Source organism: Dipteris shenzhenensis, chromosome 20, assembly GCF_047967505.1.
Source record: "Dipteris shenzhenensis isolate YYH24624 ecotype China chromosome 20, Dip_SZ_1.0, whole genome shotgun sequence".
Lineage (NCBI taxonomy): Eukaryota > Viridiplantae > Streptophyta > Polypodiopsida > Gleicheniales > Dipteridaceae > Dipteris > Dipteris shenzhenensis.
In genome coordinates this window covers 13,679,249-13,704,514 of record NC_141615.1, presented here as the reverse complement: position 1 = coordinate 13,704,514, position 25,266 = coordinate 13,679,249, and the positions used below count along the sequence as shown (strand labels likewise).

The following is a 25,266-nucleotide window of genomic DNA, read 5'->3' as shown; positions in this document are numbered from 1 at the left end:
CTCACCTGTGTAAAAGTCTTCAAAGCATTTCCCGGAGAAATCCAACTAATGCGGTCATGACTAGTTAGAGCTACGTTTGCAGCACATACATAGCCTACATAAGCCAAGCCATGTGTATCCATTGCAAGTTTATCGACAAAAACGGCTCTGTCGATGGTTTCTTCGGCTTTGTTGATAGTTTCTTTCAGTTGATGGCTACAAACTTTTTCGGGCATAGCACCAATGGAGCCCTAGGCTGCAAACTATTTCGAGCATAGGACTGTCAGGGCCTCTTGCAGTTGAGAAAATCTTCTCAGGATTCTTAGCAGCAGAATTTGCCATCTAAGTTCGGTCTTCTTGCATTTTAATGAAGGGCACTTGTTTGCAGTTTATAACCAAAGCGATGCAGAGGCTAATGTCTAAGATTGACTAATGTTCTAAACTAACCCAAATGTTGCTAACTAGACTAACCAATGCTATCATTACTAAAATTTAACACTCTTACTTGACTAACATTGTTAAACATTCTACCATTACATTAACAATGTAATTTAACACTCTTACTTGACTAACATTGTTAAACATATGTAAATGTAAAACTTGCGCGCAATGTTAGTTCTTTTCTGAATCTTATATTCTAATTACCACTATGTGTTTGTTTGTCTAAAAGCATGCTTGCAAAAGGGACAAAAGGGCGAGATATTTGGCCTCCATCGAGACAGCCGACCGCGTGTGGGCAGTTTGGCTAGTAAAGTATGCCACAGCATAAAATTCAGCGTGGCTGAGAAGGTAGAAGACCAAATTATGTTCAAACGCATCTACCATATAGCTGCAGAGTCCTTCGATGCAAACTACCTCCAAGAATGACGCACATCTAGAGCCAAAGAGACCGCAGTCAGAGACATAAAATTAGTACGAGAGAATTTCATAACCTTCTCATTAACCCACCACCTGAGATCAATCAAAGGAGCCAGCGTCATGCTAAAGGGCCAATCATGCCTTAAACATTGGAAAAAAGAATGCAGAAACCTCGTCTCCCTAGTAGATAGAGTAAACCAAATAGTGAGGGAATCCAACGTTAGCCATTGCTGCCGGCCAGGGTCCCATAGATCATTCCACGTGATTATACCCCTCTGATACAATCGTTTAGACAGCAGTCGAGGACTGACTCTTATTGGCGCCACACTATTTACGAAAGGAAATCTGTGAATCCAGACATTGAGAGACAAAGAAGGGTCCCCAGCCACATGGAGACTGCCTTGCCAGGAACAGGTTGCAAGACTTTTCTTCCATAAAATCACCATCTGAGACAAGAGAGTGGATGCTAGAAGACAAACCTTGAAAGGGCTGAGCAGAATTTTCTACCAACATGCTCTGAGAGCAGGTGGAAGTGCCTTCAATGCTTTCATAGAAGTAGAGAGCTTGATGCGTAAACCAGCTCCTTCATGGAGTGCTCTCTTCAAACATTGAGGCGCGTCATTGGTCACTTTACAGGCCTGAATGTTTGTTGAGAGCTTTGCATGAAGGAGCTGGCAACCTTTCATTGGGTTACCCACCAAGCTCTCTACTTCTGTGAGAGCATTGAAGGCACTTCCACCTGCTCTGAGAGCCACATGCCAGCTTTTTGATCGGGTGGAGCGAAATTCGAGCGGCTGTGGTGCAACCTGCAAAAACGTAGGGGTGTGAATTCTTCAATCGGGGGCATTTCAATCTGTCTCGTTTAACGTGCAACGTGCCACGAGTGCGGCACGTTCGGGGGTGCGAGTGCGGAATGCAGCCGAAAGGTGGAGAGGTTATGAGGAGTGGGTAGGTGAGAGGGAAGTCAAAGTGTTGGACAAGTAGAATAAAAAAGGGGGGGTATTATTAAAAGGTTAATTCAAAATATACAGTCATCATCTTCATCATCTTCTTATTGTTGTAGAGCAAAACAGAACAATTTTTTTTTTTGGGGGGGGGGGTTCTTCTTCTTCTTCTTAAAAAACACAGCAGCTATGGCGGCCTTTTGAGCCCTCCTCTGCTAGGTTTTCTCTCATAGCTCTCCTTTGCCTCTTCCATCGCTCTCGCCTCTTCATCCCCGCTTTTCCTTCCTTTCCTCCTTCCCCTCGCTCTTTTTCTTAGCATCATCGTTTTTTCCCAGCCTCCATTCGCAGAAAACTCATTTTGCAGCATCCTCGCCGCTTCTTTCATCCAGCAGCGCCGGCATCATCATCATCCGAAGCAGCAGGAGTGGGAGGATCGTCGGTCTTCTGTCCATCGACTGCGGCAAAAAGCTAGACGACAGCAGAAACAGCAGGATAAACATCGGAGAAAGAAAGGGAGAAAGACAGCGACAGACAGCTAAGCGAGACAGAGAGAGAGTAGAAGAAATCATCATCATCAGACGCAGCAGGAGGGGGAGGATCGTCGTTCTTCTGTCCATCCGCGGTAGCAGAAGAAGCATCACAGAAAGAAGGGAGAAAGACAGGGAGAGAGAGCGAGAGCGAGAGAGAGTAGAGAAGCACAAGAGGTGGAGCAAGGAGCTATGGCGCGAGCCAATACAAGCTCCTCCAAGTTCGTTTCCGTAAATCTCAACACATCTTATGGACAGCCTCGCTCTCCGGCAGCGAGTGGACGCAGTGGCGGTGGTGCTGGTTCCGGCTCCTCTGCTTCTTCGACTTCGTCTGGCATCAACCGATCCCGCTCGTCCAACAGCCATGGAGGTACAATCTTGCTTTCTCGCCCCCTCAGATCTCAAACCGTCTCTTCTACTTCTTCTTCTTCGATCCTCTCTGCACCTGCCAAAAACTCCAAGCTTGCAGTCCCTCGCCCTGTGAATTTGCCCTCCTTGCGAAGAGAGCATGCAGGAAACGATTCCACCATTTCTTCCAACGGAGGCTTGGGATCGTCCGGTTGGTCTAAGCAGCAGCTGTCGGCTCATCAGGGCGCCGAAACTGCTGGGCTGCCTCGGGTACATGCGGCCGAATCAGCCGCTGGTCATGTGCCATCCGCAGCACTTACAGCAGAATCAACTCGGGGTGCTCCTGTTCCTTGGGGCGGTTCCGTCTTCGATGGTGCCAATCAGAACGGAGACGGGAGGTACAATCCGGGTTCCCGGAACGGCAGACCAAATGATAGCCCGATCCCTACCCCCCTCTCGCAGCACCCGGTCGAGAAAGCTGTCGTCTTTAGAGGGGAGGACTTTCCTAGCCTGCTGGCCGCGGTCCCGTCGACTGCTGTACCTCCACAACAACGGCAAAGGGATTTACAACAGAAGCAGCGGGAATTGAAAGAGCAGCAAACGAAGTTGCATCAATTCTCTGAGCAGCATCGTGTACACAAGGCTGGAAATGACGTCTCACTGGCAGAGCGTCGTTCGGGTCCTCAGGCTGAACCTGCACAAACCATGCGGCCTCAAGGGAATCTCTCCAAGCATGAGGTGGGATCTCTGGATCGTAACGGTGGATCTGAGAAGGTTGCCGCCATGTTTCATAGACCTTCCTCGTCGAGAACGTCAAATTGGGGTGACGATGAAAGAGAGACTTTACAAAATTCCTTCCGACAGCAAATCGCTCATGTGGATTCAGGGAGGCCTAGGAATGGTTATATTTCCATGGGTGATTGGGCCGTAGATCACACCGCTGATGCTGTATTTGGACCTCCCGTGACTAGAATTGGATACAGGTCTGTATCAGGTTCGGGCAGGGAAGGAGAAGATCGCATGCCTGCGAGAAAAGTGGGCCTTGCGTTAGAAGATGATAAAGATGGGGCCAAGCCTAGAGACCCCATTGGCAAATGGGAAGGGGGGATTGGGAGGAATGACTTTTGGAAGAGAGGTTGGGATTCGATTGCAAAGGATACCGATTTTGACAGAGATGCACGGTTTGAAAACTCAAGTAGGCCATCTGGCTTCAGCAGAGATTCTTTTGTAAACAGGGACAATGGACATATCAATGACAGGATTTTCAGAGATGTTGGAAACGGTAGAGATACCACATACAGAAAAGAGGCCCTTGGCCGTGGCGTATCTAGTAGAGACGTTTACTCTCGAACTGTAGGACGAGGGCGGGAAAATGGGTTTGGGAAGGATGCTTTTATGAGCAAGCGGGGGGATGGTGTGAACAATCTGGTTGGAGGACGCACCTGGCAAGGGGATAGGATTGGAAGGAACAATGGTTATCAGTTTGATGGGCCTATTGCCTCTAACCATAGTAATTCCCATGGTGGTTCTAGAATCAGACAAGGTTTAACCCTGTTTGATTATGGAAGAGACAAAAAACCAAATGCTCCTTTTGGACAATCACATCTGGAGGATCCCTTTTTGGGAGACATAACGCACCCTAGATCCAATTCAGGATTTGGATTAGAACCACTTGCTGGTACTTATGGCCTGGAAGTCAAAGCTTTAAGGAGAAAGAAGGAAGAGGCAAACGATAACAATTTTCGTGATCTAGCAAGGGAGTCTTTCGAAGCTGAGCTTGAGAGGGTCCAAAAGATGCAGGAGCAAGAGCGTGAGAGATTAATTGAGGAACGGGAAAAGGCCATTGAGCGTGCCAGAAAGGAACAGGAAGAACGGGAAAGGCTAGTGAGGGAAGAGGAGGAGTTGCGCCTCAAGAAAGAGAAAGAGGTAAGAGAGGCTGCCGCTAGAGCACACAGAGAAGCAGAAGAGGTAGCCAGAAAACTTGAAGAAGAGCGTAGGGCCAGGGAGGATGAGAAGCAAAGCTTGTTACTGGAAGACGAAAGAAGGAAAGAAGCTGCAAGAAGGAAGCTTTTGGAACTTGAAGAGCGTATAGCAAAACGGGAAGCCAACAGAAGGCGAGAGGTGGCATTGCAGGAGGGGAGAGCATGTTCAGTGAGGGCAGCTAATGAAAGGGAGAGTACTCGGCTCCAAGATGATGCAATGGAGATTGGAGAATTGGACTGGGAAGACCAAGACAGATTTCTTCCAAACCTTGGTAAGGCTGAACGAAATAATGATGGTCGTACTTCCTTCAGGGCTGGTTGGCCTTGTCAGTCCCCTCTTGCTGGAAGTGTGGACCGGCCATCTTCCCTCCCAAGGCTTTCAGAGAGAGCATTACAATCACCTGTGGAAAGAACCAAAACCGTACAGGTTTGGAGAAGGGAGAACCTTGATAATGGGCATGGATTCCCTTCAGCATTAACCAAGTCATCTTCTCAAGATGACCACTTCCCTCGTCTGCAGCGCGAGCAGCATCCAAGAGAATTTTTTCAAAGGGAATCAACTCACCGAGCACCAAGAAGCTCACGATCTGGATACACACAAGAGAGGGTGCAGTCAGAACTATCTGCGAGATGCGATCAATCTTCACTTGACCAGGATCAGAGATGGACATCAGATGAGGACACAGGGTTCTCAACCAGATATCCTGCTGTCAATGTTGGTGTGGAGAGTGACAACGAAATTGATGCAGACAGGTTGTGGGGTAGGGATGGTCGTCGCAGGCAACCTGAAGGATTGACATCGTCCCCACTTTCTTCCTACCTTCATGGAGCAGATGCTGCTGATTATCCGTCGTTTGGACGCCTTCGTCAATCTTTACCCAAACCACCTCGTGTACCTCCACCTCCTGAGCGTGCAACCTTCCGTGGGCAAGCCTTAAAATCTGAGAATGCAGAGTTTCTAGCTTCTACCCTTCGTGATCATAATTCTGGAATTGCACCCAAGACCATTGGCAACAGTGCTGAGAGAGCAGACTGTGAGGTGGATAAACCTGAGCAGGTGGATACTGTAGACAAGCTGTTAAACAATGTACAACTTTCAGGGCGGCTGGTGCCGCCTATACCTGAAGATGTTTCTGTGCAACCACCATTAGAACCCTCCTCTGACGAGCTAATTAAGGATCATGAGGATTCTACACAGAGAGTGATTTTAGAGTCTTCAGATGAGTCAATTGACCCAAAGGTATCACCAGAAGAGTTTGAGACAGAGATAACAATTGATTCGCAACCAGCCAGGGTGGAAGAGACAGAAGAGAGCGACGAGGATTGGGTCGTACATCAGGTGGATGGTGATGTGGGAGAAGTGGGTGCGCATGATCCTCTTGTGCTGAGTGAGGTAGCTGATGATGAAGCGGAGGATCAAGAGCCTGGGAGCTCAGGCATGAATACAGAAGAGGATGACAGTGGAGAGTGTGCAAGCCAGTATTTGGTAGAAGGGGTTGGAGAGGGCAAAATGAGCAAGCAGACACATGAGCAGGAACATGAAGAAGCTGTTACGGACAAGCTCGACAAGCCCTTGTTTTCACCATCAGAGAAAGCTGTTGAGTGCATCCCACAGGGTGACCAAGAAACAGAAGCTGATTCTAAGGAATCAGCTTTACAGAAGTTAGTACAAGTGCCTGTTGTCCAGCCCTTATGGCAAGAGCCTTCACATTTATCTGTAAGTGTCACGGAATCTGTGCAGATGGGGCAGCCGCAGGGTTTAAGTTCCGGACAGTCGTTAATGCAGCAGTTTCAACAGCCCTTCTCCTTCATGGCAGTTCCACTGCCACAGTCGGCTACCTCTGATAGTGGCACACCACCTTCTTCAATGCATGGCCTTCAAAATCAACAGGAGATGCCTTTTCAGTTACAATTGGGTCTACTTCCTGGTTACTCTCTCATTCCCAATGCAATCCAGATTGGCTCGATACAGATGCCATTTCATCTGCACCCACAGATGCCTCAGCTTGCTCATTTGCATGGTCAACAGCCCCATACGTTCCAGTTTGGGCAGATAGGTCATTTGGGTCCATCAAGCCAACCTTTACCGATTGTGCAACCAGCTTTGCAGATGCATGCAATGGGGCAGCCTTTGCTACCTCAACACCACCAGCTGCAAGGTGAACCTTTAAGTCAAGCAGACACCAATGGCTTGCCTAAAAGCTCCCAACCTTTCCAGGCTGGAAATGAGTTGCCAGCACAGAGTCCAAGTCTTACCCAGGCAGAATGCAGTTATTCTTTAGATAGACGTGGTCAGTGTGAGGATTCTTCAGATGTGCCAACCTCACCATTCAAGGAACAGAAGTTGGAATCTGCTTTCTCTGTGGTTCAAGAAACTGCAACAGCAAAGGTGGTTTCTCATGCAGAGGTAATGGACTTGGAAAGTACTCTGGCTGATCAGGGCACTTCAGTTTGGCCCACAATGCCTGGTGGAAAGAGGAGGATTAATGGTTCACGTATCTATGGTGTCCCAGGATGGGGCCAAGGGAGGTGTCGTAGTGGGACCAATAATATTTTTGAAGCTACACATTCTGCAGCGTCAGAAATGGGAGTGGGAGAAGGAGTGGTTCGGAACAGGATGCTACGTTCGAATTCTCGCCGAGCTGAGTACAAAGTGCAGGATTCTTTCTCTTCCTTAGAAAGGGAGTCTGTAGTTGTGCACAATGATGGAAACTTTCAATCCAGTCGAGAAAGATCGCATGCTTTCGGTTTGAAGGTTTCCAGTGAGCTTGGAAATAGGGAAAGTAAGACAGTCATGTATGCTCAGAGCCACATGTACAACAGGATGCGTGGAGGGGAAATTCAGCAAAAGGCTAGGTCTATTGTTGGTTCCTATCCTGCTGACCATCCAAACAGTCAAACAGGGCATGGTTTAAATAGCAGTTCTCCATCCAAACAGATTGTCAAAAAGTCTAGGCCCGAGAGTGCTGAAAATGCACCTTTTGGTACTGGTGTGGTTCATGTCTTTGAGCAGCCTGGAATTGAAACATGCAATGATAAAGATGACTTTATTGAGGTAAGGTCAAAGCGACAGATGCTTCGAGAACAGCGAGAACTTCGAGACAAGGTGAACAAGTCAAAAAGAAAGGATTTCAAGGTAATGCTTTGGTTTTTCGTTCGGTGTGTGCTGATAAAGTGATCTACATTCTGTAGCATTATATGGTAGCTATCTTTGTAAAGTTGTTGGCATCTTATGTCCGCTAATTTTCCACGTGAAGGCAAAAGATCAATTTGGTTTTTTGTTCGGTGTGTGCTGATAAAGTGATCTACATTCTGTAGCATTATATGGTAGCTATCTTTGTAAAGTTGTTGGCATCTTATATCCGCTAATTTTCCACGTGAAGGCAAAAGATCAAGCCTCAAGGAAGCAGCAGAAGTTGTCTGTGAAGGCTGGGCAATGCAATGAGAATGCAGTAACCATCTCCAGTAAGTTTGATATGGAAAGGAGGTCTGGAGACAGTACTGAGACAGCTAGTAGTGCTATGCATAGTCTTTCTGCTGCAGTGGGCACTAGTTCATCGCAATCGTCTGTCATCACCATTGCTGCTCCAGCTCTTCCTCCCATTGGCAGACCAACAAATGTCTTCTCTAATGTGACTATTGGAAAAACACTAAAGGATGTAAAGTGAGTGGTGCTGCTCATGACCTTTATTTGCTGCATGCTTTTTGTGAATGATTAAAGCTATTGTCACATTGAGACTGTAAATAATCTCACTGATTTATCAGGTTTCCATAATGACTTTTTTTTCATGTATATGTAAAGGTCTGGTCGGGCCTTAGGTGCCACCTGTAATGTCGCTGGCAAATCGTCTGGTTATCTGCATGAGAAGCACAATTGTGCCTCAGACAGCTTGTCAAATGCAACTGCTGCTTGGGGTGGGCAACGCCCTACTCATGAAGTAAGATAAGTTTTGAACTTTGAAGTAAAGTTCATGTCTGCTCATGATTCTTGATTGTTATATTGTCCTTCGTAATTCTATCCCAATAGGTGTGTGCTAAAGATAGTCTCCTTTAGATCGCTGAATTGGGAGTGGCTCTAGATTGCACTTTTGAATAGTGACAATTGTTGGCTTAACATTTGTATTTAAAGCAGGTTGTCAGTTTAACGCAGATTCAACTTGAAGAGGCTATGAAACCAGCTCGATTTGATGGACCATTTGCACAGAAGGTACCCTCATCTGACGGGCCTAGTATGGTTTTGGAGTCACCGATGCGGGTTTCTGCCATTTCTGCTCATGAAGAAGCTTCAGTCGAAGCTCCTGTTTCAGCTTCTGGGCCCATAAGTTCACCTTTGGCAGGAGAGAAAATACAGTTTGGTGGGTCTCCCAGAAGTTCCTCTTTGTTTTTTGGTGGTTGCCTTTCTGTAACCATTTTTCTGTGAATGTAATTTACTATGTTATGGGCTCGTGAGATTGTTTGAACCTCTGTTGTTTGCAGGTGCTTTCACTTCCCCAACTCTCACATCATCAAGCAGCCAGCCTCAAACATCCATGCTTCTTGTGGGAGCAGGCTTATCACTGGGATCCAGATCAGATTTCTCTTGCAATCCTAATCATCTTAAGGGTAATGTAGGTCAATTCACAGAATTAGATGGTGATGTCTCTTTCACATCGAAGGGGCAGCGAACCAGGGATATCCATGGACAGGAGGTTGATTCTGAGGCAGAAGCAGAGGCTGCGGCATCTGCTGTGGCAGTAGCCGCCTTCAGTCATGATGATTCAGTCGAAAATGCCTACCATTCTATTGGAAGGAGTGCTGTTCTAGGTGGTGGAGCAACTGTTGTTGCAGCAAGCAGCTTCGATGCCTGTGCTGGCTCGTCTGGTAAGCAATCTTTTGCACTTTTGGCTTCCAAGAGTTTTGGGTGCTGCATGTTGGGGCAGCATACTCTAATCACAATTGCTGAGAAGGTAAAATAGCTTTCTAGCTTAGCTCTTTTAATGGGAAAAAGATAGCATATAATTCAATTTCTGAGTTTGTTCCCGTGCAGAGATATTTCTGAGTTCTGTTTGCATGCCTCTTCAGGGGTTCCAAGTACAAGAGCAGGAATCATGCAAACTCCAATGCAAGCTACAGTGATTGAAGATTCCATAGCTGTGTCTCTTCCTGCTGATCTTTCAGTTGAAACCCCATTACCACAGGGTTCTTTGTCCAATGGTCCAGCATCGTCTGGATTTATGGTACAATCTTTACCAGGTGGTGCTTCCCCCTTCCCTTGCTTGGAGATGGGAACTATGTTGGGAGGGCCGATTTTTACTTTTGGCCCTGAAGATACCTCATCTATGTTGCAAGGATCCATGCCTGGGGTTTCTTTGGAGCCAGGATTTGCAGCTATGGGAGCCACTGGTATGGGGGGTTGGCAGCAGCGGCATCCAAGTGCTGACTCTTTTTATGGTACATCTCCTTCTGGCTTCACAGGGCCCTGTATCGGTCCAGCCGGGGGAATCCAAGGCCCCCCTCACATGCTGGTCTACACCAACCCTTTTGCACCAGTTGGGCAATTTGGGCAGCTTGGTGTAAGCTTTATGGGAACCACATATCATCCATCTGGAAAGCAGCCTGATTGGAAGCACACACCTGTGACAACTTCATCTTCGGGAGGTTTGGGTCTTAATGATGGGGATGTAAATGCTGGGTTAACTGGGATGCTGGCTACTCAGCACAGCACTGGTGCTTTTAATCTGCAGCGAATTTCAGCTGCAGCTTCTTCAGTGATGCCAGCTGCACCTCTCTTAAGCCCATTCGATGCGAATTTTTCTGCTCCTTTTCAGGTATGGTGTTCTTGCAAATAACTGTCTGGTCTTAAGGAGAAATGCTGTGAAGTGTATGCCACCTTTGTATTCTTTTTGCCCTTAACTTTTATGGGAGGAGCACAGATTGCTACTTGGATAATTAGTAGTCTATGCTTTTCAATTTGATGCTCACAAGACTGCCTCCTGCAGTGGGCTGAACTGTTTTCTGTGTTTCGTCTAGGTTTACTATTGTTTATGCAGCAAAACTATCACAAAAAAAGATTTGTAGCTTAATAAATGCGTCTCTTTTAAGATCTCTACCCTTCTTCACTTGAACAAGTGACTGGTGTCACACACAGACACACACACACACACACACGCACGCATGCTTACACACTTATATGGGAGATGGGAGATGGCTGTATACTTGTCTGAGGGCCTTTTTTACTCAGAGTAAAGCTTCTCGTGTCTTGTATACACCATTGGTTCTACTCACAAGCTGGGCTCATTGCAAGCTGCTATTGTCTCTCCTCTTGAAGGCTTTGTTGGTGGCAAGGTGCCCTTTCCCTTACTACTATGGCACCACGAAGTTGAATGGCGATAGACATAGGCCTTGGAGGGCTGAAAATTCAGGGGGATTTACGTTTTAAGTTGTCCGTGCCACTGAAGATGACCTGTGGGGGCTAGATGGCATGGTGACTTAGTAGTCTATGCTTTTCAATTTGATGCTCACAAGACTGACTCCTGCAGTGGGCTGAACTGTTTTCTGTGTTTCGTCTAGGTTTACTATTGTTCATGCAGCAAAACTATTACAAAAAAATCAATGAAGATTTGTAGCTTAATAAATGCGGCTCTTTTAAGATCTCTATCCTCCTTCACTTGAACAAGTGACTGGTGTCACACACAGACACACACACACACGCACGCTTACACACTTATATGGGAGATGGGAGATGGCTGTATACTTGTCTGAGGGCCTTTTTTACTCTGAGTAAAGCTTCTCGTGTCTTGTATACACAATTGGTTGTACTCACAAGCTGGGCTCATTGCAAGCTGCTATTGTCTCTCCTCTTTGTTGGTGGCAAGGTGCCCTTTCCGTTACTACTATAGCACCACCAAGTTGAATGGCGATAGACATAGGCCTTGGAGGGCTGGAAAATTCAGGGGGATTTACATTTTAAGTTGTCCGTGCCACTGAAGATGACCTGTGGGAGCTAGATGGCATGGTGACTGTGTTTGCCCTTTCTACTGGTCGTCTTTACTAACATTCTTGTGGTAGTTGTTGAGAGCCTACCCTCCTTTGACTGCTTCGATGATGGCATTTTGCAGATGGGATGTTAGTCTTATGTTTTAAGCAGTACTTGTACGTTGATGATCTTGGGATTATTGTGGTCACATCCCCACCTAGGAACCCCCAAATGAGGAGCACATGGTGGGGTGTGACAGCAGCAGAGTGTGGGTCTGACAGAGGTATCAGAGATTACAGGCAGTCTGCCATGTAGGCAGCATGCATAGGTGCTGCAGCAGGACCTGCTAAGGACACCAGACTGGTACGGAACTGGTATGGCTGCAAGGCAGACAGTATGGCGCCATTCATGGGCCCATACCTGGTCGGTAGCATCATATACAGGTGGCTGGAGCAGGCAGGAGGCTGCAAGATATGCAGCAAATGACTGAAGCAGAAGGCGGGTCAATCCTGGGATTGCCATATGGCCATGCAGGGCAGTCCAACTGCAGCATGCATTGGGCAGGCTGGCAGATTAATGGAGCAGTTGGGTCAGTGCAGACAGTGTGCAGACTGCCAGGCGCCTGTCAGGTGGCAATCTTGCAGGTGAATAGCCTGCTGCTGGTTGGTTATCACAGACTGTGTCGGCCCAGTCTGTCTGCCTGCTGGTCGGGTTTACCCTTGTATGGGGTAGGCGAGCTCAGAGGGAAAACAGCCTTATATAAGGGCCCCATCGGCAGCCTTGCTATGCTGCCTCAGTATTGGCTGCACATTGAAGCAGCAGGGATCAGGGTCCATTGGACCTCATATGGCTGCTGAGAGCAGCAGCAAGGAGGTCTAGGATCTGCATGTATACAGTATCTGACCATTGGTTGCAATGCAATGCAGCAAGGAGGTCCAGCAAAGTGGCATCTGAGAAGCCCACCGAAACTCCATAGGAGCATGCAGGCTGACAAGTTTTGGAGGTGCTAGAAATAGGTAGATGATAGCTCTGAGGTGCCAGGGGTCCACATCTAGGCAGTACCATATTTACAGTGAGCACGTGTTTTGTATAAGATTCTGTCCATCTTTGGAGCAATACATGTCTATTGTTTCTACTCTACTGTGGACGGCTCAATATCTGTGTCGGTTCAATATCTGTGTCTGCATCTATCTGTATCTACATCTGCGTGCACAAAGAAAAGGAGTGAGATTTGAATTTAGAGCCATATGTTTCCTGGTCTACGTTTTTTATACATATGCGGCCACCTGAATGGTGGCTACAGAAACCAACCTTCGTCTTTGTTTTTTAACATGGTATCAGAGCCTTGTGGAAGAATCAGAAGTGCATGGAGCTTGGAAGTGAGAGCCTTGGGAAGAAGAACTCAGTTCGAGCTTGTGGAAATCATTTCCTATGTTTGAAGGACAGGTACCTTTGTAAGAAGGAAGGTGACCAAGAGTCAAACAGGTGTGCCTTGGTGGGGGATTGCTCTGTCGAGTTTATTCCAGGAACTTCAATTCAAATGGCAACACATATGCTGATTTGAAATTTTGGAGAGGTGGGCAAGCTGGATGGGGATACTAGCCTACCGGAAGGTGAAGCTAAGGAGTCACCTGGTGGCAAGGAAGTTGTGGAGGATAACTTTGGGAGAGGATCTAAACCTGAAAAAGTGGATGCGATAGGACAAGTAACAAAACGAGCTGATCAAGACAAGGTAGAAGAGTGGGAAGAAGGATACCGAAGTGTTGTCAGTGATCTCGGGAGGACAATAGATGGATTGATTCCGCACATTCAGTTGGTGGATCCTTTGAAGGAAGCATGGGACATCTTGAAGGAGGAGTGATTCTGCACATATAGTTGGCAGACACTTTGAAGGAAGCATGGGACATCTTGAAGGACCTGTAAAAAATGAACGATATGCCACGAATCTTAAACCTCCAGAACCAATTGTGCACCATGAAGACAGAGGAGGGTGATGCTATGCGGAACTACCTCATGAAAGTGAAGATATTGACACACCAACTCGGAGCAGTTGGTCATAAGGTGGAACCAGTTCAGTTGCCAATGCTTACGCTCAACATGCTACTGAAAAGCTTCATGATCTTTGTAACCAAGCCTTCATTATGCAAGACAAGAGTAAGGGCACATGAAAGTGCATGCCTTCAATGGCAGGCCCAACAAATCTGATGATGAGGAGAAAGCAAGAAAAAGAAATGTTTATATTGTGACCAGCCATGGCATTATGCAAGGGATTGTAGAAAGAAGACAGCTGATCAGAAGGAGTTGTCATTGTCGAGCAAGATTCAGAGGATTCAAAAGGAGGTGGGCTATCGTAAGGTGGTGGAGGAGTAGTCAAGCAACAATTAGAGGAGTCAAAACCAGCTGCAACTGTCACACATAGAGGACTAGAAAAAGACAAATGGCGATTTCAATGCGTAGTGAGTGCCAACCAATCTCTGAAATAAGCTCTCCCAATAGCATAATCCTTGCCATCCGTATCAACCATGAATAGTCTACTTGGATCCAATGTATGCAATATTGTTGCAGTGGTCACCACATGCTTGAATTCCTTAAAGCACTTGTTCAAACCACAAGTCTATACTTAGTTTTCTTGTACAAAACTTCTCCTTTAAAAAGATTAGAGAGTGGTAGCGCAAGACGTGCATACTCTTTAATAAATATCTGAAAAAAGTGAGCGAATCCTAAAAATGATCTCCCTTCTCTGATACCATAGTTCTCACAGGAAAAACTCTTCTCAAGGCATTTTTGCATTAAAAATCTCACGTGGATTGACGTGTTCTATATTGTCAAACAAACTTTTATGGTACACTAGAATATCATCTAGGAATACAATGATAAAATTTTCTGGATATGGACAAAAAATATCATTCATCATGTGTTGGAAGGTGCATTTGTGAGTCCAAAAGACAAAACTAAGACCTCAATGCCCATACCATGCACGGAAACCTATCTTAGGGATATCTTCTTCCCTCTTACCGATTGAAGATCAACCTTGGTGAAGTACATTGCACCATGCAAGCAATCAATGAGTTCCATAGACCCACGCATAAGCAACAAGTCCCAAACGTAATTAAATGCAAACCACAACCATCACTAAGACGAGTCAGAGGTATATAAAGAGGCCACTCTAGTATAAAAAGCACCATTCTTGATCAGCATGTTGGGGAATTAGGGTCACCTTGTTAGAAACTCACTGTACCCACCTGTGAGCCCCCGATTTGAGGGGACAAGGGGCAGTGAGAGGTAGGAGGGCTGGGAAAGAAAGAGACCCAGGCTGACATCATAGACAACCAGCACATGGGCTGGTTGCTGCCTGCAACAGCAGAGAAATAGGGGGGGGCCTTGTGCCTCCCTTGGAGGCGTCTACAGCCCCATGGACGGGTTGCACAAGGCACCCTTTTATAGGGGCCTGTGGCAGGCCCAGTTGGCCCAACCAGGGCCACCGACCAGGGCCAACCCTGGTCGGATTTCCAGGGCAATCTGGTCGGCCACCAGACAGGGTACCGACCCTGCTGGTCGGCCAACCTAAAGGGCCTGGGCAGTGCCTATAAAAGGCCCACTCTTTCAGTCATTCCAGCATCCAGTGCAGGACAGAAAGCCTCCTTCCTAGGCTGTGCTGTGCACTCAGAGCTGGTTCAGTTTGACAGAGAGTTCCATCAGTCCTATAAAAGGCCCACTCTTTCAGTCATTCCAGCATCCAGTGCAGGACAGAAAGCCTCCTTCCTAGGCTGTGCTGTGCACTCAGAGCTGGTTCAGTTTGACAGAGAGAGTTCCATCAGTTTTCCTCAGCACTTCCCTGAGTTTTTTTGTATTGCTCCCTTGGAGCCAGTTTCTGCCCACCTTCCGGTGGATGAATATACTCTTTCTCTCTTTCCGTTTAAGTTATCTCTGAGTGAGTGTTTATTGCATCTCTGATCAGTTATCTGAGTTGAGTGTAGAGAAGAGTGGGAGAGATCTTGGGTGGAGGTTTGAGTGATTCATTCCCTCCTATTCTCCAACATGGTATCAGAGCCATAGGTTCTCAACTCTTCTTGATCAAAGCACTCTCTGAAGGAAGGAGTCCCTTGGCAGTAAGGCGATTCTGTTTTCAGCTCAGGCTAGCACGGGAGGTCAGTACATCTTTTTTTGCTTCAGTTTTTTTTTTTCAGTTTGCTATTCATCAAGATGGATCAGCGTTCAGAAGCCTCTACACCCATTGCTCGTCCTTCCTCCTTCTCCAGTCATCTTCCTTCTTCATTTATTCCCAATTTTGGTGAAGCTGGAAAGCTTGATGGCACGAACTATCCAATTTGGAAAGTCAAGATCCGAAGCCATCTGTTGGCACGGAAGCTGTGGAAGATTGTGATTGGGACCGAGGAGAAGCCGGAGGACATTGTGGACAAAAGAGGTGAAGTTCTAGTTGAAGCAGATGTGGATGAACTCTGTGCATGGGAGGAGAGGGATGCTCAAGCCTTAGCAATGCTTATTGGCACGACAGCAGATGCTGTGATTCCTCATATCGAGTTGGCAGAGACGTCTTCAGAGGCGTGGGCCATACTGAAGGAGCTATATGAAACCGATAATACAGCCTGTATCATTACTCTTCAGCATCAGCTTTATAATCTTGATATGAATGAGGGTGATAGTGTGCATGATCATCTGACAAAGGTGAAAGTCGTGCGGGACCAGCTCGTAGCGGTTGGTCAGAAGGTGGACACGAGTCAATTGGTGTTGCTCACACTCCACAAGTTGCCACGGAGTTTCAAAAGTTTTGTGACTACGATCACTGCAGGTCAACGGACTAAGCCAATCACCTTTGAGGAGCTTGGCCCACTCCTGCTTCAGGAGGAGGCTCGAGAGAAACTCTTTACGCAAACTGACGAGAAGGCATTAGTGGCCAAAGACAAGCTTGGAAAAGGCAAGCCAAACGATTCCAAGAAGTCAGAGGACGCTGATTGTAAGAAGAAAATGAAGTGCTATTATTGTGAAAAGCTTGGCCACTCCGCCAAAGAACGCCGAAAGAAGAAAGCAGATTAGAAGCGGAAGAGAGAAGCCAAGAACAAAGAAGAGCCTAAGAATGATTCTGCCAATGTGATGACTGGACAGTTATTTTTAATCAGTGAACATTGTTCAGCATATGCAGTCAGTGAAGGTAAAGAGGGTTGGTATGTTGACAGCAGTGCTTCCAAGCACATGTCCAACAGAAGGACTTGGTTCAAAACCATGGAAAGTACACACCCGGATTCCAAAGTTTCTATCGAGGATAGCCGGACGTGTCCTGTGAAGGGTATTGGTAGCATTCCTTTCATTACAACGGTGGGTGAGGAGAAGGATATCTCTGGAGTACTTTAGTACCCAACCTTTGCAAGAATTTACAGTCTGTAAGTCAGATGGACAAAAACAACATGGCAGTTCTCTTTTAAGATGACAAGGTCACCGTGACATCCAAAGCCTATCGACTCTTCGAGGAAAAGGAACCTGAACCCCAGGAGGAGCCGTAGATTGAGGAGAATGAGATTGTTCAACCCCCGAACCCACCCCGCCCCAGGTTGATCATCCAAGAGGTGGCCAAAGCAGAAGTTGATGATCCACAAGATACTCAGGAAGAGCAGGATGTTTCGGAAGAAGTTCCAGTTCCTCCTCCCACAGAGAAGCAGAAAAAGTTGCCCCAATGGTACCTACGGACATTGGAAGAGTCTCGGGTCACTGAATTACCTGAGAGTAGCAGTTCCGGATTGCGGCGGTCTCAATGTCTTCAAAAGACCCCATCCGTGAATTTTGCGTTGGTGGCTCAGCTTGACGAGCCAAGGACCTTCGAGGAGGCGAAGGACAATCTAGAATGGCAGGTTGCCATGAAGGTAGAGATGGATGCTATCCTGAAGAACAATACCTGGGACTTAGTGGCCAGACCTCCGCGATGGAAAGTCATTGGCACTAAGTGGGTATACAAACTTAAATACAAACTAGACGGCAGCTTGGATAAGTATAAAGCAAGGTTAGTCGTCAAAGGTTTTGCTCAAACTGAAGGCTTGGATTTTGATGAAACTTTTGCTCCCACAGCCCGCATGGTTACTATCTAGACAGTGATTGCTCTTGCTGCCCAATTCCAGTGGCCTATTTTTCAATTGGATGTGAAGTCCGCATTCCTTAATGGAACCCTAGAGGAGGAGGTATAGGTGGAGCAGCCACCAAGCTTTCAAGATCCAGGGTCCCCATTAAAGGTCTGTAGGTTGAAGAAGGCGTTATACGGCTGAAACAGGTCCCCAGAGCTTGGTACCAAAGGATTGATGTATTCTTTCAGAAGATAAGGCTACGTCGCAGTCCTTCTGAGGCAAACCTTTACTTGTTCATTGAGAAGGGATTGCGACTGGTACTCATCCTCTATGTTGATGATCTTATCTTGACAGGTGATCATGTCAAGAAGATTTCATAGGTTAAGTAGCTACTCATGTCTGAGTTTGAGATGACTGACCTTGGGTTATTACATTACTTCCTTGGGATTGAGGTAAAGCAAGCCAAAGACAGGATCTTCATTTCACAGGAGAAATATTGCAGAGAACTTCTGAAGAGATTTCAGATGGAGGGTTGCAGGAGAGCATTAACTCCCATGGAGGTCGGCTCAAGCTAAGTGTTCACGACACATCTCACCCGGTCGATACTCCATCGTACCGACAATTGGTAGGAAGTTTGCTTTACCTTACTAATACTCGACCTGATATTTGTTATGCAGTTGGGCTATTATGCCAGTTCTCTGCTTCTCCCAGGAAGAGTCATTGGGATGCAGGTTTACGAGTGCTGAGGTATCTAAAGGGACTTGCACCTACGGGATCACCTACACCAAAGGCATCGAACTAGGCGGGTTCTGTGACAGTGATTGGGTGGGTGATGCTGACACCAGAAGATCGACAACAGGGTATTGTTTCTTACTTGCATCTGGTGCCATCTCTTGGTTGAGTAAGAAGCAACCCACAGTAGCCCTTTCATCTATAGAGGCAGAGTACAGAGCCGCGTGTGCAGCAGCTTGTGAGACACTGTGGTTGAGGTGGATTCTGGAGGACATGGACGTGTGTCAGGAGGACGCAACAGTGCTGATGTGCGACAATCAGAGTTGCATAGCCATTGCCAAGAATCCAGTGTACCATGCGCGGACTAAGCACATCGAAGTTCATTACCACTTTGTTCGTGAGCTCATCATCGACGACGTGATCGAGCTTATCTACTGCCCAACCGCCGATAATTTGTTTGACCTCTTCACGAAGGCACTCCCTCGAGAACAGATGGAGCACCTCATCAAACGCATGGGGATTGGCCCACAGTTGTGACATTGAGGGGGGTGTTAGAAACTCACTGTACCCACCTGTGAGCCCCCGATTTGAGGGGACAAGGGGCAGTGAGAGGTAGGAGGGCTGGGAAAGAGAGAGACCCAGGCTGACATCATAGGCAACCAGCACACGGGCTGGTTGCTGCCTGCAACAGCAGAGAAATAGGGGGGGGCCTTGTGCCTCCCTTGGAGGCGTCTACAGCCCCATGGACTGGCTGCACAAGGCACCCTTTTATAGGGGCCTGTGGCAGGCCCAGTCGGCCCAACCAGGGCTATCGACCAGGGCCAACCCTGGTCGGATTTCCAGGGCAATCTGGTCGGCCACCAGACAGGGTACCGACCCTGCTGGTCAGCCAACCTAAAGGGCCTGGGCAGTGCCTATAAAAGGCCCACTCTTTCAGTCATTCCAGCATCCAGTGCAGGACAGAAAGCCTCCTTCCTAGGCTGTGCTGTGCACTCAGAGCTGGTTCAGTTTGACAGAGAGAGTTCCATCAGTTTTCCTCAGCACTTCCCCCCTGAGTTTTTTTGTATTGCTCCCTTGGAGCCAGTTTCTGCCCACCTTCCAGTGGATGAATATACTCTTTCTCTTTCTCCGTTTAAGTTATCTCTGCATGAGTGTTGATTGCATCTCTGATCAGTTATCTGAGTTGAGTGTAGAGAAGAGTGGAAGAGATCTTGGGTGGAGGTTTGAGTGATTCATTCCCTCCTATTCTCCAACACACCTCCCCAGCTGTGAGCCCCCATGTGAGGACATAGGGGAGGTCGACCAAGAGCCTAGGAAAAATGCCACCGGGGCAAATCTGGGATGGCATGCAGGGCTGCCACATGGGCAGCATGTAGGCTGCCATGTGGGCAGTGTGGACAGCAAAGGATGCTGTCAAAAGGCTGTACTGAGGTCTTGGAGCTGGGACAAGACTGTGATAGATGCTGTAGCAGCTGCAAGCACAACCAAAATGGCCAGGTTATAGGCCTGCATATCTGTGCATGAGACAGTGCAGTTTGGAGGAATAGCAGGTCAGGGCAGACAGGAAAGAAGCAGGAGAACGGTGCAGACTGTAGGGCTGCCACATGGCAGCTAGGGACAGGTCAAAGGGAAGACTTGTGTCTGCAGACTGGCCAGTCAGTCTGCAGACTGAGTTGGTTGACTTTTGTCACATGCATCAGTGCCAGGCACAGGTGGCAGGTGATAAATGGCTGCACAGTCACCATCTCACATCCTTCAGCAAAGTCACCATCACGGAGCCTTCAAATATAGCATATTTCTGGAAACTTTGGGCCATTTCAGCGGCTGATATCAAGGCCAACTGGGTCACCCAGAGTCAGCCACAAAGGGTTGACCAGGTCGGGTCATTTGACCGGACCAAGCAAGTTGTTTATTTAGTCTGGTTGGTCAAACCACCAGCCATTCGGCTGGTTTTCCAGCCCTATTTAAGGGGCTGTACTTAGTTTTCTTGTACAAAACTTCTCCTTTAAAAAGGTTAGAGAGTGGTAGCGCAAGATGCGCATACAATCTGAAAAAAGTGAGTGAATCCTAAAAATGATCTCCCTTCTCTGACAGTAAGCAAAATTAGCCATTTGTTAACTACCTAAACGTATTTTGGGTCACCATCAACGGCAATATATATTGGTGAAGATACCATAGTTCTCAACGGAAAACTTTACTCAAGGCATCTTTGCATTAAAAATATCACGTGGAAGAATAGCTGAAGCTATCTTGGCGTGTGCTATATTGTCAAACAAACTTTTACGGTACACTAGAATATCATCTAGGAATACGATGATAAACTTTTCTGGATATGGACAAAAGATAGCATTCATCATCTGTTGGAAAGTGCATTTGTGAGTCCAAAAGACCAAACTAAGACCTCAATGTTCATACCATGCATGGAAACCTATCTTAGGGTATCTTCTTCCCTCCTGCCGATTGAAGATCAAGCTTGGTGAAGTACATTGCACCATGCAAGCAATCAATGAGTTTCATAGACCCGCGCATAATCAACAAGTCACAAATGTAATTAAATGCAAACCACAACTGTCAATAAGACAAGTCAGAGGTATATAAAGAGACCACTCTAGTATAAAATGCACCATACTTGATCAGAATGTTGGGAATTAGGGTCACCTCCCCAGCTGTGAGCCCCTATGTGAGGACATAGGGGAGGTCGACCAAGAGCCTAGGAAAAATGCCACCGGGGAAAATCTGTGATATCATGCAGGGCTGCCACACGGGCAGCATATAGGCTGCCATGTGGGCAGTGTGGGCAGCAAAGGATGCTGTCAAAAGGCTGTACTGAGGTCTTGGAGCTGGGACAAGACTGTGATAGATGCTGTAGCAGCTGCAAGCACACCCAAAATGGCCAGGTTATAGGCCTGCAGAAAGGCCTGCATATCTGTGCATGAGACAGGTGCAATCTGGAGCAGAATAGCAGGTGAGGGCAGACAGGAAAGAAGCAGGAGAACGGTGCAGATTGTAGGGCTGCCACATGGCAGCCAGGGACAGGTCAAAGGGAAGACTTGTGTCTGCAGAGCTGGCCGGCCAGTCTGCAGACTGAGTTGGTTGACTTTTTGTCACATGCACCAGTGGCAGGCACAGGTGGCAGTGATAATTGGCTGCACAGTCACCATCTCGCATCCTTCAGCACAGTCACCATCTTGCAGCCTTCAAATGTAGCATATTTCTGGAAACTTTGGGCCATTTCAGCAGCTGATATCAAGGCCAAGTGGGTCACCCAGAGTCGGCCACAAAGGGTTGACCAGGTCGGGTCATTTGACCCGACCAAGCAAGTTGGTCATTTAGTCTGGTTGGTCAAACCACTAGCCATTTGGCTGGTTTTCCAGCCCTATTTAAGGGGCTATTTATCCCTCAGTCTCCCATTCAGTTTCAGGCCTTCGTAGCCTACTGTTCCAGTCATCCAGTCGCACACTACCAGCCCTTGGCCAGCCACAATCTGGACAGCGGCAGTTCGAGGTGGTTTCCTTCTGTTTCAGCAGCATAGCTCCATCTCCCACAGTCGCAGTTAGGGGAGTTTTTGTGAGAAGTACTGTGAATAATGTAAGTTTCACTGAGATCAAGCCTGACCTCTTTCTTTCCCTTAAAGGCTCATAAGTGCTTGATTGACGTTTCAGCCATTTTGGTCCTTTTTCCTCATATCTTAAAAATCTGACACATAGACTTTGCCTCTTCAGAACAGGAGATCATTCGGAATTTATTTTCCCCATGAACTTCAATCATTCAGTTCGTGGATCATTGAGTGTCATGATACTTCTTGTGCTAGACATCCTAGTACGCACATTGGCTTTCGTCAAGCAGGGTCATTGAAACTGAGGATATAGTTATTAAGATCAGCAAAGATGAGGATGAGACTAGTTACACAGATCGGAGACATCAGGAGCATTGGGACACTGACTGTTGCAGCACCATGGAGTTATATAGGGGTGATGATTTTGAGGGTACTCGGGACAGGTGTCTGGTTTGCTGCAATGGCAGGCAATAACAAGAGGTGGTGACTTTGACTGGCAGTTTTACAACGGGATATGATCCGGGTTGGCTTGAAGAATTCAAGGACCGAGGATTGCTACATGGGCAGAAACAAAGCATGCCATGTGGGCAGTACATAAGGCTGATTGGAAAGCTATGTGGGCATACCCTCACTGCCATATAGGCAACTTAATGCGCCGCCATGTGGGCGGCATGACAGCCTGCCACATGTGCAGCAAGCTGACATCATTCTTAGGTTTGAGTTGGGCCCCACAGAACTGGGGAGAAGTACAGCCAAATAGACAGCCAAAAACATGTATATATAAGCTGCAAAATGGACTAAATCAAGTACATTACTGCTGCATAGCCTTTGGAAGGCTCTTGGTGGCTGCTAGGAGACCTCCTGGATTGCATGCTAACTGCCCCCATAGATGGGACTATTTATAGCCTATAGGTGGGCTACAACCCCTCATCCTTCCTGTTTAGGCCAACTATAGGTCAGTAGGGGTGCCTGACTAGCCAGCCCTTCCTAACCTTTATCTGATGGCCAACCAGGCCCAGCTATCTGGCCGATGACCCCGGTACTGCGCTTTCCTGCCAGCCCTTGTACCCCCACATTGAGGCCCATGGATAGCCCATACTCAATGGCAGTCCATGTGGACTGATCAACCCTAATTCCTGCATGCCTATTTCAGTATACTTCTGTGCACGCATGGAGTAGTGTGTGATCTGTGGGGTTTGTCTAATCTTCTGGTATACATAATAGTCTTAGAATTTCTTCGTTGTTCTTACTTTTTTCATTTTTGGTATGGTACAGTAGGCAATTGCAAAAGGTTCATAGTCATGACACATACAATTAGCACACATGCAGATGTTCCACTTGTTTGCAATATCCTTTTTGCTTTCATATTTTGTGAAGAGATCTCAGAATCTTTTGAGACTTAACCAGCTTACACTTAAGTAAATGTATGTAGCTAATTTGTTGTTTGACTACGTGTATTCTCTTAACTTGGGCTACTCTCTTCTCATCGCGATATCCCATACATCTGGGCTGACCTGCCATAGCGGTGTCTCTTTCCCGAGAGAGAGAGAGAGAGAGAGAGAGAGAGAGAGAGAGGGGATGTGGTTGGTAATTCTTGAAATGGTTGCAGATTGCAGATGCAGACGCTCCTTTGCAGTCACACTGGCGCAGAGCTCCTACCCCACTGCCTCAAAACATTAACTTCCACCCACGACATTCAAGTGCCCTTCATAGCCAACTTGGGCACTTACCCCATTTAATGCACGTTAGCAGTGGATTTCATCAGCTGCCTGTGTCAAAGCCTGAAGCAAACAGGTCTTTCATATCTGTGGATGCTGTTGCCCAATTTCCAGATGAATTGGGCCTTGGGGTTTCTGTCTCATCAAACACTGCTCTTATGATGGGCGATCAGTGGTCATCCAGCAAGGGACACGAGGGTACTTCTGCTGTATCAGGAATCAAATCACAGCGGGGTCGTCGTCTTTCTTGGAACACTTGCGGCAATAATAATAGTACAACTGGGAGCAATGGCAGGGATTCGCTGCTGGGAATAAGCTCCCAAAGTTTGAATGGAAGGCAATCTGCAACTTCCTATGTTCAGAATCACAATGTTGGGCAACGAGGATCACTTGCTCACAATTCCAACTCATTGACATTTCCAGATGAGAGGGCTTCTCAGCAGGTTCTGGCTAGGGTTAATCTGGGGACTGGATGGACTGGGAACAATCCTAGAAAAGGAGCTTCTGGACGGACAGTACTCGCAGACAGGGGATTGGTGGGAGAGAGGGGTTCTGCAGGGTCCTCAAAGTTGAAACAGATCTATGTTGCCAAACCAGCTGCTACTTCAAGAAAATTAGAAGCTGCTTGCAGCTGATTCTGAAGCAAGCATACTCAGTGGTCAGAAGGTAGCAGAAGCTGCAATGGTCGTTCAATGCGTAGACATGCAGCAATTATTCATGCATTTTACTGACCAGCTTGCTGTATCATTTCAGTAGTTTGAAGCCTCAGTATCTCAGCAGGTTCTGGCTAGGGTTAATCTGGGGACTGGATGGACTGGGAACAATCCTAGAAAAGGAGCTTCTGGACGGACAGTACTCGCAGACAGGGGATTGGTGGGAGAGAGGGGTTCTGCAGGGTCCTCAAAGTTGAAACAGATCTATGTTGCCAAACCAGCTGCTACTTCAAGAAAATTAGAAGCTGCTTGCAGCTGATTCTGAAGCAAGCATACTCAGTGGTCAGAAGGTAGCAGAAGCTGCAATGGTCGTTCAATGCGTAGACATGCAGCAATTATTCATGCATTTTACTGACCAGCTTGCTGTATCATTTCAGTAGTTTGAAGCCTCAGTATCGCACCATTTCTCTGTAATTTTCACGAAATTGTGATGTATTGTGTATTTTTGTGATGTATCAGGTGAGAATTTTGTAGACTGCACGAGTCCTTAAATGGAAAGGACTTGCTTATATATATATTTTTAAAAAATTTTCTAGGGTGGGAGATTCCAGCAATATCTAGAAATCCAGATTGGGCTTAGCTGGGGTGTTACAGTTCGTGTGTAAAAACGAGCCTCTCTCTCTCTCTCTCTCTCTCTCTCTCTCTCTCTCTCTTTCCACAATTGCAACACAAGCTCGAAGACTCCCCTCTCCCCCAAGTGCGTTGTTCCCCAAAATGATGTTCACATCTTCACACACTCCGAGACTGCACCCACTTGCACAATTTTGTAAAATGTGTGCTCTAGGGTCTGTGGTGTTTCTTGCGTTCTTTGTATTGTAGGTTGGTAAGGCAAGCATTTAATTCTGAAGTAGGTAGGTCATCACCTCCATTAGAAGCACAATTA

The 25,266-nt window shown here is 47.0% G+C and overlaps 1 protein-coding gene across 3 annotated transcripts; it reads left to right on the top strand.

The window, feature by feature from the left end:
* Nucleotides 1-1,943: 1,943 nt before the first annotated feature.
* LOC147889306 (uncharacterized) lies at nt 1,944-24,427 on the top strand. Of its 3 annotated transcripts, none has more exons than XM_087392100.1 (7): nt 1,944-7,774; nt 8,022-8,302; nt 8,441-8,576; nt 8,789-8,993; nt 9,115-9,498; nt 9,700-10,445; nt 23,562-24,427. In XM_087392100.1, exons 1-7 carry the CDS (start codon nt 2,501-2,503, stop codon nt 24,303-24,305), a joined length of 7,770 nt encoding a protein of 2,589 aa, XP_087248226.1. In that variant the 5' UTR covers nt 1,944-2,500; the 3' UTR covers nt 24,306-24,427. The 3 variants fall into 3 exon arrangements, with proteins under 3 accessions (XP_087248226.1, XP_087248225.1, XP_087248224.1); XM_087392099.1 differs by having other exon boundaries at nt 8,771-8,993; XM_087392098.1 differs by having other exon boundaries at nt 8,768-8,993.
* The last annotated feature ends 839 nt before the right edge of the window (nt 24,428-25,266 follow it).

Bases quoted from the DNA above. Each gene is read 5' to 3' on its own strand.
- LOC147889306 (XM_087392098.1), top strand. From the start codon at position 2,501: ATGGCGCGAGCCAATACAAGCTCCTCCAAGTTCGTTTCCGTAAATCTC. The intron at 8,303-8,440 runs GTGAGTGGTGCT...GTATATGTAAAG, and splicing joins AAAACACTAAAGGATGTAAA to GTCTGGTCGGGCCTTAGGTG. The intron at 8,994-9,114 runs GTGGGTCTCCCA...TGTTGTTTGCAG, and splicing joins AGGAGAGAAAATACAGTTTG to GTGCTTTCACTTCCCCAACT.